The sequence below is a fragment of the Glandiceps talaboti genome, chromosome 5 (genome assembly GCF_964340395.1).
Source record: "Glandiceps talaboti chromosome 5, keGlaTala1.1, whole genome shotgun sequence".
In the NCBI taxonomy this organism is placed as follows: Eukaryota; Metazoa; Hemichordata; class Enteropneusta; family Spengelidae; genus Glandiceps; species Glandiceps talaboti.
The window spans coordinates 18455660-18469999 of record NC_135553.1 but is presented as its reverse complement, the minus strand read 5'-3'; the positions used below and the strand labels follow the sequence as shown (position 1 = coordinate 18469999).

The window sequence follows — 14340 nt, the reverse complement described above, 5'->3', positions numbered from 1 at the left end:
ATAAGCCATTTTTACCTCCCATAAAGGGAGGTAATGTAATAGTTTTGTCTGTGTGTTTGTGTGTGTGTGTGTGTGTCTGTCTGTCTGTGGACACACTATTAAACTAAAAAACTACTGCATTGATTCTAATGGAACTTGCTACACATCTTCCCATATGGTAATGTTAACTGATTAGATTTTGGTAAATATGAAGTCATGCTGGGCAAATGGTTAAGAGTTGCTGGCTTGGAATCTGCAGGTTGTAGTTTGGTACATGTATCAACCATTTAACAATGTACATTATGTCCTATGAAGTCTGCTGATGCGGCATTTATTTGAATATTAATTTGAATATTTAATGATCTTCAGTAACTAAGCTGTATCTTATTAATACACACTTTAAATTCCCTATAATTTTGTACATACATCAACAATAACAAAACACACATCCTATAAAGCCTGTTGGCATAGCGTTTTAGTTTTAACGAGCAATTTGCTTGATTTCTTAAGAATGTAAGCTTCAAATTTCATATAATTTGGTATATATATCAACCAGAAAAACGCACACATTCCACATAATTTAGTACATGTATTGATTGTAAAGCAGTGCATGTGTTCTTTAAAGCTTGATCATGTTATGTAGCTTATAATCATAATGGTTTATTTGCACAATTAATGATTTTTTGATTATAGGCAATATCAAGTATAAAAGCTTCAACTTTCACATAGTTTCAAGTAATTAATTTTCCAATTAAGGGGTATATCGCATATAATAGTTATAGCTCAGCATTTTGCATTCCAACAATGTGTGTAGGAACAAAACTCTATGGTTTTGCACTTACAAGAGGAATTCAGTTTACATCCGATGTTACTTTTTTTTAAAATCCATTTTTGAGAACACTTTGTAAAGACCTGAAAAAATGGAAGTAGTGAATTCTGTGTCCAGGTCCTAATTGGTACAAAGAGTTTGTGCAAAATATCATCTCACATTGAGTCTTATTTGAATACAAGACATAGTATTGCGACAAAACAAATGAAAATTATTTATGTAAATAAAATGCAAAAACCAGTTTCTTTTTGTATTCCATGTAAATTTATTAATTACTGAAATAACAGTAACGTCTCCAAAAAAGCCCCCAAAATCTCCAACTTCACTTTGTATACTGCACAGAATGTAAATATAATCTGAAGGAAGAATTGCAAGAATATTTTGACAAGTCATGAGTTGTTAATTATTTTAAAATTTAAATATCTTGTCACAAATTTCAATGACTGTCAAGCTGATTAAACGTGTAACATGTAATATAATGGTGAGAACCGTATTACAATTATTGGCAAGTTATTTGCAGTTTCTGAAATTAAGGAGACTACACACCTTGCCTTAAAGTGGAACACCATTCCAGGAAATAAAGGCATTTTCATAAACTTTGGGTTCTGGAGAGTTATTTCATGGTTTCACATCACATATATTTTGCTTGGTTGCCAAGAAACACCAAATTGAACTCTATTTGACCTCTATTGTTCTGACACACCATTGCATCATGGGACTAGGTGTTAGTTGCACAATTAATATTCATGATTCATGCTTATTACCTTTAGATAAAGTCATGAATATTATATATAAATACATCTATTTCGTGGTGTGGCTTTCCCCCTTAATAAAGTTTACATGTACCCAAATAACCATGGTTTGTCTGTATAGAGATGCGACTAATGGGGTGTTGGACAGCAAGATATACATATCATATCTACAGAAGTTATTTTTGTACTACTGTGATTATTGACAATTCTCAATAGTCAGCTGGTTTTCCATAGTTTTAGTTACATCAAAATACAACAATTACACATTTCTGTGATGTTTGTACAATTTATAGGCAGTTCAATTGTTGATTTGTCTGAAAGCTTTCAACCAGTCAAAATGTTCAATGACGTTCCTTCAGTTTTTCATATCCTTCTTACAAGTCCACCAGCTATCTGTCAGCTGTCTTCTGTGATGTACCGATACATGTTAACACCAAAATATTGACTTTCCACCTTATATCTGTTGCATTATGTAAGAAAACACGTTCTTACAAACATAGTTTTTAAAAAAAAACTTTTCTCAAAAATGTACAGCATTTGATGCGTAATCATTTGTGAAACAAAACCAATGACAGATGAGAAAGACCATCATATATTGATATCATGATCATGTATTGCTAGCATTATTATTAAGTAATTATGAACATTGATTCAAATATAACACACAATACAAAGAGATTCAGCTCTAATTTACTACTTTGGCACATCTTGTTTATAACCCCCCCCCCCCCCCCCCCTCCAAAAAAAAAAATTAAATGAAAATTAAAAAAAAATAGTTTCTAATAACCCTTTTATATTTGGTTGCAAAGACTGAGTCAGTAAGTGTAGTGCTTCACTGACTGAATTAAAATGTTTTGAAAGCGTACAGTGACATGGCATAGAGGTGCTACTGCATTACACTTCCAGAATCCTCCATTTAAAAAAAAAAACAAATTGTGTCTTTTCTACAATAATTGAGCTCAATATTAAACTCTGACTATACAAGAGACTACAGGTTCTTGTCTTCTATGAAGAACCATTATACATTACATTATACCTATAACACCAAAGTAAAGTGTTTTCTGTATGTACCACAACTGTTTATAGCATCCATATCAAGTACAACCCATAACACCAAAGTAAAGTGTTTTCTGTATGTATCACAACTGTTTATAGTATCCATTTGAACTATAAAACTATACTGTTTTATCTGCTAATTGACCATGTTAGAAAGGCCACATGCTGGGCTTGTAAATAAACCAATTGAAACAGTATACTTTCACACTTGATATGAATGCTATAAACGCTTGTAACACATAGAGAAAGTACTTTACTTCCGTGCTACTCGTTGTATTTGATAGATAACTACAGAACCACATTACTAAATATGATCCGATTTTATTATCTGATTTCATGGAATATAGACATCAGTGTGCAAAATAATAACTACAAGTACCATTGGAGTTTAAATCCGTGTACAAGGCTATGATATGATGTTCCTTGACAATGGTTGTCACATGATATGTTACATACCATAAATATTAAGTTATTGCCATTGTGCAGCAAATTTTCTTTCTTTTTCTTCTCAATTTTATGTACAACATAATTGTTCATGTCAACTATACATAAAGTTGACCTTTACCCCCAAAGCACTGTGTTGTGTTGTTGTGTACAAAGAGTAGATTTTATAAACACAATTCATTGTCTTCTTTAATGATCATTTTCTAGGGCAAACACTGACACAGTCAGAGCTGACATTGAAGTTGTGTTCTGATAAACTTTTAAAAGTATCTTTCAAATGTATTTCCTAGTATCTCTCGGCTTCTTTATGTTGGTAGTTGATGATTAAAGTCCAAGTCCACCAGATATGTTTGACAAGAATGTCATCAGGGAAATGATTGAAACCAGCAATCTCTTTTCCATCATTAAATTCTATATAAGGCACCAAAGCTCCATCTTTGAGACTGAAATGATAACGATATCGGATAGAAGTGTCAGAGAAAAAAAAATTAAATTCTAAAGGTCAAAGTGTATGGTTACTGATCACACAGCTAAAACTGGGAGTGTTCGCCAGAAGACTATGTATGTAATACAATCATATACATTTACGATCAGAGTTGATCATTTGGAAGTTTAGGCTATCTTTTCACTTGCATAGATAACAACACTTTTACTACTGAACACAGCATGATTGTAATTGAGGAAAGTTTAAAGTCTGAATGAATGTAAAAAAAGCAATAAAAATACTGTTATGTAACATTTAAAAAAACAACCTAAATGATCGGAATTGATAATTAAGAAGCGCATATTTCCTAAAGCATCTGACATTTGTGTAAAGTTTAGTTGAGACTGAGAGTTGTGAATGGCTGAAATATTGCTGTGCACAGACAGATGGATGGATGGTAAATTTGCACTGTGCGTTTGGTGTGTCAGTAAATTTTGCAGCTGTTAAACCATAGACCCTCCACCGTTGGTGGAGGGTCTATGGTTAAACATTTCAAGAACCACATGAATGATAATATGGTAAACGTACATTCCTACATATTGCTTAATTCCATTCTCAGACTACATGTACTTAATATACTCTATGTATGAGAGACACTTACTTCCAACTTGCGATGTTTGTCTCTGCATCTCTTGGCTTTTTCAATTCAATGGCAATGTATTGATGTAACTCATTCACCAAGTAGTCGACATCAATATACTTTAATACAGTATTCAAACTCTCAACGTGTTCTTGCTCCAATGGTTCTCTGAAGTCTTGGTGCAAAGAATCAAATGGGTCCTGTGAAAAGTACACTCCATATATTAATATATAGTGACTGAAGGCATTCATATAAAAAAAAAGACAACACAAGTTGATAAGACAAAACTGTTGTTGTTACTAAAAGAAATACAGAAACTGCTAAATGTAACAGATTTGTCAAATCTTGAGACTTGTCAAAATGATAAAATGATAAAATAAGAATCTTGGGTATAGTATAATTACATGTAACACGACTTTTGGTTTTGATTGATACTGCCACTATTTCTCATGCAGATGAATGATCTCAGTGCCTTTTCAATATATTATAAGTACATACTTCATCACTGTAAATAGCCATGCAGAATGTAATGTTCATTTATTAATAATTATAGTTGTGACAATCCATCAAATGGAAAAAATGAAATGTCTCTTTATTTCAGAAACTTCTGTTTAGGTGTTGGTGAACGATAAAACCATGTTTTCATAGCATTCAAGTGGTTGTTTTTGTCATTTGTTTATTGTACATCACTCCTTGACCAGGGGTTAGCCATATGGTTATTTTAGAACAACATCCATCTCTCTAGTCCTCTGTGTATGTTGGCAAAATTTCTGGACATTCTAACCTGTGAATGGAGAGTCAGTCTTCTGGCTCTTTCAACAGCTAAAAGTTGCCATAATGCTAAGACTTGTCTCAAGTGACAAGAATACTTCACCTGTGTATACAAAAAGAGAGAAAAGAAATTCACTTCACTATTAGTGAGATAGAATATAAAGGTCTCCATTGTATCATATGGCCTAAAGAAAAATTGTGTGGTTCCGATTACACTCAATTTTAGAATAGGTGGGGTACGTAGATTTTTTATTTATTTTTATACATAATTTTTTCATATATAAGTGTCTAGTTCAAGTAGTTATGTTTTCCTAAAGTCAAATCTGTGTTATTGAAATCTATTTTTGCTTGCACCTTATATCACCTGGGCAGGATAAAGGTAGTTTACAAGATATCCATGGCTTTTGAATCTGAAGATCTCATTCCCCATGTCTAGAGGAACGAGAAGTCATGAACCAAAAGCTGTTCTTGCAAATCAGTAGACCCCTCCCAACTGTAAGAATGATGTAAACAACGTATTAAGTAAGAGAGATGAGGAAAGAGTTAAAATTAATATTTCCAAACACTAATTATTTTGCAGTGGATGCACAATGAAATTTAACATACACAGCATAATTCTAAATTAAAGTCTACTTCACCTTCATTTCATCTTTGTCCATTTTGAGAATAGTTGTCAAATACTTAGTGACCAGCATATCAGGTTTTCCACCAGATGTTGCTAGGAAACCGATGGCAATATCAAGACATGCTAATGAATCACATACATCTGTTAATGATCTCAGCTCAGATAAGATTTGATGTTGTATTGCCTTGGATAAAGGCTCCTGAAATTAAAAATATTATGTAAGGGGGTATAAAATGAGGCAAACAGTCTGAGATTTTAGTTCAAAAAACGATAAATAAAAATGAATAATCTTTTATTGATACTGGATAGTTCTTTAAGTATACAAACACTTGTCTCCCAAGAAGTAGTGAGGCCATCCCTCATAGGTTCAGTGTTAATGCAGGAGGAAACCGGAGTATCCAGGGAAAACCTGACCTGTTCGGTAGAGTCAAACTGAATGACAGTTCTTACTTCCAGTGTGGTAAATTTAATCAAACCCTGAATGGGTTCAAACCCCAGTGGCAGTGGTAAGAGGCAACCCTTATGCTGTATTTTGCCTTAAGTTCACCTCCTTAAATCATTAATGACCAGTGTGACCAAAGCACACAGTCATTGAGTAATAAACTCATTTCAAGATACCACACTAGTTCCAAAAAAATATTCATTCATATACAAGTTGTCTTTTAAAGTCGTCCCTGGTGAAAAGTATCAATCATTTACTGAATACACTAAATTTGTTAAATGTAAGTTAAAGATCTGTTCTTACTTGTGGTATTTTACTTTTCAGTGTTTCAAACACGACTGCATCTCTTGAATCCTGACGGAAAACAAGTTGTTCTATTTTCCTTTTGATCTTAGCTTTCCCTCTGATGAATCGTTCCTCCAGCTGTTTTTCCAATCCTGATAAATTGTACTCTACTAAGGTGCCCTGTCCTACCTCCAATGAGTAACTACAGTTGGACAATACCATTGGCAGTAGGTCCTTCTCAGGATGGTAGGCAATTAAGTCTGCTGGTGTAAGATCACTGGGTGGGATTTCCTCATTACGCTCACTGTCAGCAAAGGATTGAAAATGTTTATAACAGACAACAAATTATATTTGTGTAATGTTTATACATTCATTAAATTTAATGTTCATAATCATAACTGTAGGCCTAAAAAATTTGTTTGGTTCCAGTTACCCAACCCCACCTAGTTTTTCACTGCCGACCCTAAACTTTTTTTTAATGTACTTGAGAAACAAGTAGCAGCGAAAATTGTGAAGTCTCGTGAGAAATAGTGGATGTAGAAACTGACATCAACTTAAAAAGATAATGTAAAACTGTTCTTCCAATCTGTAATGGCTGTACATCTGATGAGAAGAAACCAATAGCATGAAGATCATTTGGAATACAACGGAAAACATAACTACCTGAACTAGACACTCGCACATGAAAAAAATAATAAATTTTAAAAAAATAATCTACCTACCCCACCTATTCTGACATTGAGTGAAATCGGGAACACACAATTTTTTTTAGGCCTAACAGAAAGTTTTCATAGACAGTTTATTTTGTTAGAATTATGAATCTTACTGTATCAGTATGAGACATTCTGTTATTTGAACATTAAGTTTTGATTTGTACTTCTGAATCAGTATAACACAGAGACCATATGGAAAACAATGGAAAACATAACTACCTGAACTGGACTCTAACACATGAAAATAAACATCTACCTACCCCACCTATTCTAAAATTGAACGTATCAGTACCTCTGAAAAATAAGTACTATGCAAGTATGTATTTGAAACTTATGACACCCTAGTCTGATGAAAATCCGATGTAAGAACACATTGAGATTTCCATCAGGTTTTGATCAGCTTGATGACAACAATGTACACACAAAAATGGAAAAATAGACATACCTCTCTGAATGTTTAGCAATAGAGTTGTACGTTTGAATGAATTCATTCTGTGTAACTATGAGGAAGTCTAACAACGCCGTAGAACAGACACCATCACTTTTCCTGGTTGGTAGAATCATGGATAGACTGCTGTTTTCATCTATGTCTCTCTCACTGAGCTCTTTAGGAACATGTAAACCACCTATAAATTGGGAGAAATAAATTATCGATCAGTCCTGAAGACAAGCGACCTATCGGTCAGAATAGCTCCACTGTTTTTTTCTTTCTTTTTTGTTTTTGTAACATGTGTAGAAGTGGTTCTGCTGTTCAGCTCTTCCATAGTGCAGTTTTGTTTTAGCAAAATAATAAAGTGGTTAGTGGTTTCATATGATGACTCACACACACTATAGAACACATTTCACACAGAAAGTTGGTAAAATATTGCACTTTTTAAATAGTCATCATTTTACAAAAAATCTATTTTTACCCCTAATTTGCAAACTAATAACCCAAACAATTTGTCTTGAACAAACTTATATCTGACATCTACACACCAAATTTCAGGTCAATTGACAATGCAGTTTTAGAGGAAAAGATGAAAGTAGAAAAGTTGATGGACAGATGATGGATGACAGACAATCAACTGAGCACATAAGCTCCACACAGCTTCTGCTGACAGCTGAGTTAAAAAATATGACCATATTACAGAAGATGTGAAGATAATGGTTCATTTTTTTCAAAGAATACAAGTGTTTGTGAACAATCACCAGCAAAACTTTCTATTTTGTGTTCAAATGATATTTATCATCAATAGAGCTTACCATATGTAGCGATATCACTCTTCACCAAGTTCCACGCTTTGGCAAAACTGTCCATAAGTCTACAATACTTGTCCCGTATATGGCCTGCATATATAAGAAAAGTCTTTGTCATTTCAGTCCAAAAGTAGAAAAATACTAACATCTAAAAAATTGATGATCTAACAACATGTACTACTAAACCTAAACTACTGAACCATTTACAGATGAACTATTTACAGATGATACATACAAAGCAACAATCCATACTAATATCAATTATTTCATCACAAATTTTAGGATAAAACCAGTAATAGTTAGTGTTATTTTTACATGTTGTTTTAAGGTGGTTAAGCATCCATCTAGTCTGGTACACTAAAATGAGAACTACAGAATCCCCTAATAATATTTCAAATTTGTCTGAATCCCAGTTGGCATATCATACGACAAGTGAGAACAAACAACATTCCATATTTGCTGATATCCCCTATCATGTTTTCTTGCTTTGCAAAATGTAACATATAGTTGCCAAAACTGTAGAAATAAATATAAATGACAGATGAAAAAAACGTTTCAATATTCTTTTGTAAGCGATTATTTATACCTTGAGGTAATTCACGAAGGAACCTTCCAATCTTCAAGTTAGTTGCTTCATGTATATCAATATTTCTGTGATATTTATCAATCAGCAGTTGTTGTAGTTGAACAACGTCTGGCAAATACTTGATTGCCCTCAACGTGTGTTCCTGAAAACAAGGATACATTAAATTATACCATGCACGAGCCATTTAGAACAAAAAATATGGAATGTATACTCTGGTCGTTCTATGTCACAACAACACACATCTACGTGATTGGTTCTGCTGTGTTTGAAATATTACACAAATGTTCAAAATTACCATTACTTTCCCCAATTTTTCTATGACATTACTGGCACTGGAATAATTATGTTATTCTCCAATATTTTTCTTTATTCAGCCAGAAAATACTTGTGACCAAAGGGTTTGTCACTATGAGTTGCTACAAAGACCCCTTAGGTCACTCATATTTTCCTTGACAGAATGAAGAAAAATGGGAGGAATAACTTCTAATTGTATAACCCATTATAAAATTGTCTTGTTTTCTATTAATTTTGTATTTTGTCTGTGTATAGCTAATCATTCTGACTTCACATGTTTCTAGTCACTCTTTTTCCATGTAGCTCATTTGCATATGCAAATGAGAATTTCTTTCAAACAAGCATAGTCACTAACCCTTGAAGATGCTAATTATCATGTTTTCCCAGTGTATGTAGTAGGGATGCCTTGAATCATTTTACACTGGGTTATTAGACTGACGTTGTCATCCTTGTTTTCGAAAAATAACTAACTTTGCTATCTTGAGGTAACATGTCATTAGTGGCACCAGCTAACTTCCATCGAATTGAGTTTATTGGATTTAGAATTCCAAATGCCATATTTAACAAATTAATACTTTTAATACACACTGGTAGTGATAGATGTATTATTATTATAACATAAAACGTAGTACTCTCTGGTTTTTCTTTTCTTATACTATTATTCACTGTATCAGTTTATTTTGATAAGTGATTGTAAATCTAACACATCAAAAGCATATTATTAAGTATGTTTGATAAAAACCTACCCTATCAAGAAATTGTTGGAGAATTCTGTATTTCCTTTTGGACTTTTTAGAAGCCATGTTTTCTTGCAATGCATGTGTGAGATGTTCGATGGTGACTCTTGACCTGTAACGCCATACAGTTGGTATATTGTACATGGATTCCAAACGTAGTTGTTCAGATGGTGGATCAACTTCATACAGTAGTTTGAGTAGTGGGTTATTGCCAAGTCTTTTATCATTATGTATATGTCTGTTAGCTTGTGGAAGACTCTGGGAAATTCCCTGTGGTAAAGAAAACAGTGGTACCATCTTGTCTTTTAAAATATAATAGAGTTTATACTAGGCTACATACTCCTTAAAACAGTACACGTGACAACAACAACAACAACAACCCCCCCCCCCCCCAAAAAAAAAAAAAAAAAAAAAAAAAAAAACGGGGAGCAGAAGAAGAGATGAGGAGGAGGAGGAGGAGGAGGAGGAGAAGGAGAAGAAGAAAACATTAAATCTGTACGAGCTGCAACTGGGACATTTTTTCCAAGTAACCAAAGAAATATTCACTAGAAATGGTCAATTACTTATAAAAAGAAAAAGACAGTTACTGTAGTGGTCAATATTATCTGTAGGTGGTGTAGTGAAAAGTCTACATCTTGAGCAAAAGCTTGAAAACTGCAATAGTTTTAGCTGAAGTGTCATTTTTCAATCTGACAATCAAACAACCACAACATAGTCACTGAAAATTTTTAAAGTACAAGTAATTAGACATTGTACATGTTAACCAGTGTTCAATATTATCCATAAGCAGTAACAGAAACAGGTTGAAATCATGATCGCCGTTGAGGGCACTGATTTTGGGTGTGGACCCAAAAATCAATTTGATTTGATTTATTGTGTAAATATGGTTATCCATAGGCAATACTGTTCAGAGTGTATGATATTACAAGTGTATCTCACAAAACATTTTCAAAAACACATTTCAGTTTATGCTAGTGCAGCTTTAAACTTAGATCACAGTCAGATCATGCTGACACACGGGTGACTGATGTAACAATGGCAGTGAGCTATCCAGTACTTCAGCCTGGTAAAAGAAGACATCGCCCCTAAAAATTTACTGTGACATTTACCTCAATAACAGGATTGATGTAGGTTTTTGTAAAAGTGTCCTCCCAATTTTGTCTACACTTCTTTGATGAGAGTAAAGGATTGAACTGCTGGTGCCCTGTGATATCGAAAGTATAAACACAATAAGTGTATGTATGTGATAATGTCAATTACAAAATTCATATGTTGAAGGTAACTTCTCCACCAATATATACACACAGCTGTATAGAATTTGATAAAATATTTAGAACAGGTATTATTGCTAAGTTGTTATGCCATACCAAAGAAAGGTTCAGCCTTGAAGCTTGTCTGTTTTGCAATAATGCTGTGAATATATCGTGTGGCAAGTAATAGTAAGTTATGATTTACTGGACATAATATTTCATAGTGATGTCTTCATTCCATAATTACAGTTGCACGAAATTATTATACGTTTTAATTCATGGTTGTTATTATTTAGTGGTATAAAACAGATTCTCTGAGTTGACAAAGCAATTTGACAGATTTATCATTCTTAGCATAAAAGCTTGCATTTTGAATACTGAAGTACAAATCAAAACTTAATGTTCAAATAACAGAATGTCTCATACTGATACAGTAAGATTCATAATTCTAACAAAATAAACTGTCTATGAAAACTTTCTGTTAGGCCTAAAAAAAAATTGTGTGTTTCCGATTTCACTCAATGTCAGAATAGGTGGGGTAGGTAGATTATTTTTTTTTAAATTTATTAATTATTTTTTTCATGTGTGAGTGTCTAGTTCAGGTAGTTATGTTTTCCATTGTTTTCCATATGGTCTCTGTGCTATTGGTTTCTTTCCATCAGATGTACAGCCATTACAGATTGGAAGAACAGTTTTACATTGTCTTTTTAGTTGATTTCAGTTTCTGCATCCACTATTTCTTGCGAGACTTCACGATTTTATTATATTTTTCTCAAATACATAAAAAAAAAGTTTAGGGTCGACTGTGAAAAACTAGATGGGTCGGGTAACCAGAACCAAACATTTTTTTAGGCCTTGCATGCAATGAATGTTTGTATCAAGTATGTTCTGCAAGTCAATAGAAAGTCATTCAGAGAATGAAATCAAAGTTTGATACCTTTAGGTTTGACAGTTAACATCCCATCCAGGATCATGTGAATCATCACTGCTGCATCGTCCACACTTTTACCAGTAGCACGGGATAACAACCTCAAGTCACATTCAAGGTGATTCCATAGAAATGCAGGAACAGCATTGGCATTCATTGCGGGTTGAAAAACGCCTACCAAGTTCTATTATATGAAAAGGCATGATTCAGAAAACATTTAGGTCAAAAAAAGAAAGAAAAAAGAATTGTTTCTGGTCAGCACGTGCATCACTTATATACTCTCGCTTTGGTCTCTCTTTTTTCCAGCCCATGCAGTCTGCAGATCTTGGGGGAAACACAAAAATAACCCTCCCAACTTCTGTGAAGACAACTGCAGAGCCAATCATGAACAAGCAAATGACATCTGCCCCACAAATACTTAGCTAACCATGGATCCAAATTTGTAAATTATTGTTCGTTTTCTTCTACCCTGGTGTCAGTTTTAAAACTCACTTTTCATGGAATGTATGGTGCTAAAAAACATATGCTACTTATACCTTTGGTGTCTTTGTAGCAGCTCCTAGCATTGCTGCATGCATCAATAACCGTACAATTGCTACTGCAGCTGGAGGCATTAGTCTCTCTGGTATTGGTATTTCACCGTGTCTAAGACCAGGGGGACCTAGTACATGTCCAGTTTGAGTCGTATCACCTCTGAAAAGCCAACAAAACAATTGTGCAGTATGAAAACAATACATGGCTGTTGAAGTATCAAAGATGACAACGGATATGAAGTCTTCATACTTCAAACTTCATCATTTTCATCATTTTGTTTAATACTAATAGTTATTCCATGATCAAGAATTTTTACTCTTTCATCAATCGAGGTGGTAAGATGCAGTCTTAGCAATCAAAAAAAAAAAAAAAAAATTTTCAAAACTTATACTGGTTCCCAAAAAACTATGTCATAACTTATGATTATACAATTTTTAATTTAAAGTCATACCTAGTAACAATTCCAGACTTTCAGTAATTGGACCTTTTTCATAATATGTATGTTATAATAATTTCAATATGAAACAAAAATCACGACAAAGAATCATGAAGCTTAGATGTATGTATCCCTTTTACTAACAGTGATTGCAAGAAACCATGTGAGATCGATTTTCTCAGACGTTGAAAGATTGTGTAGTGTTTTTACTTACGTTCTAGCTAGCCTATTTCCTTGGGCAGGAGTGTGTTGTTCTCCTCCAATGGTAGCACCACAGTCCCTGCACTGTCCAAGGCCATAGGGTCTCCCACACTATCAGGGTAAGAAGATATAAATGGTGATATTAAAAACAAAGTTTAACATTGATACCATGATGTATTGACAACTATCAGAACACAAAAATTTCAATCAAATCCCAAGCACAACACAACTAAGCACCTGTATGGGTACAATTAACACTTTATTCCATCAAGAATGTAATAAGTATGTCATCTTAAAAACATAATATTACATTTTTAAAACTCCGCCAATAATTGAAATGTCATGATACTTCTTCTCATTCACAGTACAAAATAAGGCAGTTTGCAAGCAATATCAAATCCATGCATAATTATAGGTACATGTAGTTGTTTTCATTTGTTCAGTACCATTTATATGTACAACACTACACAAATATATACATCAGCATCATACAACTCCTACTACTGGGGTTGGGGTTGGGGTTAGGGTGGGGGGGGGGGGGAGGTAAGTAAAGATAGGTGAATGCTTGGTGAGAATACAGCGCCCTCACTCAAATTGGGGTATCATCACCTCATAGTACCGTTTCTTAAGAGCTTTGTCGCTTGGTATTCTGTAGAAGTGTAAATCAGGGATGTTTTTCGTATTGTTCAGACATTGAGGAAAGCAGTAGTGCTCTATTATTAACTGAGTATTAAACCTATACCATGTATAACCCTAAAGACACCCCTAACACAGACAGGAAGTTGAGCGACACCATGGCAAATTTTGGAAAGGCCTATTTAAATACAACCACTTGTTTGTATAAATTGCATCAACCAATATCATGAGAAATATTTATAAAAGATATATACATTTATTAAGAATATTTCACAGCACTGCTATTTTGAAAACACTTTCATTACCAGATACTTACATCACCAATCATGTAAGGATGACCATTGGGACATTCTGAAAAGAAAAGAGAATTCAAAACTTGTGAATTGTAACTTAAAAGATGTTTTCATTTCTACAACTTGTAAAAGACTTCACCAGATCACAAGACTTACAATGTGTTCACTTTGTCCTCTTTGCACACTACATTGATCGTGAGTATTGGCCTGTTTCTTGATTTAATATAGCACTGACCATTCATGGCC

General features: G+C 33.8%; 1 protein-coding gene across 1 annotated transcript in view; it reads right to left on the bottom strand.

Annotated features, from left to right (window-relative positions):
- Positions 1 to 2302: 2302 nt before the first annotated feature.
- LOC144435442 (E3 ubiquitin-protein ligase rnf213-alpha-like) overlaps positions 2303 to 14340 on the bottom strand; it is a 63870-nt gene continuing 51832 nt past the window's right edge. The window contains exons 61-74 of the mRNA XM_078124038.1: positions 14118 to 14152; positions 13179 to 13276; positions 12531 to 12687; positions 12004 to 12178; positions 10926 to 11020; positions 9826 to 10086; positions 8786 to 8927; positions 8206 to 8289; positions 7406 to 7586; positions 6266 to 6551; positions 5534 to 5719; positions 4909 to 4998; positions 4146 to 4324; positions 2303 to 3503 (exon numbers count right to left, since the gene is read on the bottom strand). Coding sequence (XP_077980164.1) covers positions 3347 to 3503; positions 4146 to 4324; positions 4909 to 4998; positions 5534 to 5719; positions 6266 to 6551; positions 7406 to 7586; positions 8206 to 8289; positions 8786 to 8927; positions 9826 to 10086; positions 10926 to 11020; positions 12004 to 12178; positions 12531 to 12687; positions 13179 to 13276; positions 14118 to 14152 — 2126 coding nt within the window. The 3' untranslated portion in view covers positions 2303 to 3346. The remainder of the gene's footprint in view (positions 3504 to 4145; positions 4325 to 4908; positions 4999 to 5533; positions 5720 to 6265; positions 6552 to 7405; positions 7587 to 8205; positions 8290 to 8785; positions 8928 to 9825; positions 10087 to 10925; positions 11021 to 12003; positions 12179 to 12530; positions 12688 to 13178; positions 13277 to 14117; positions 14153 to 14340) is intronic.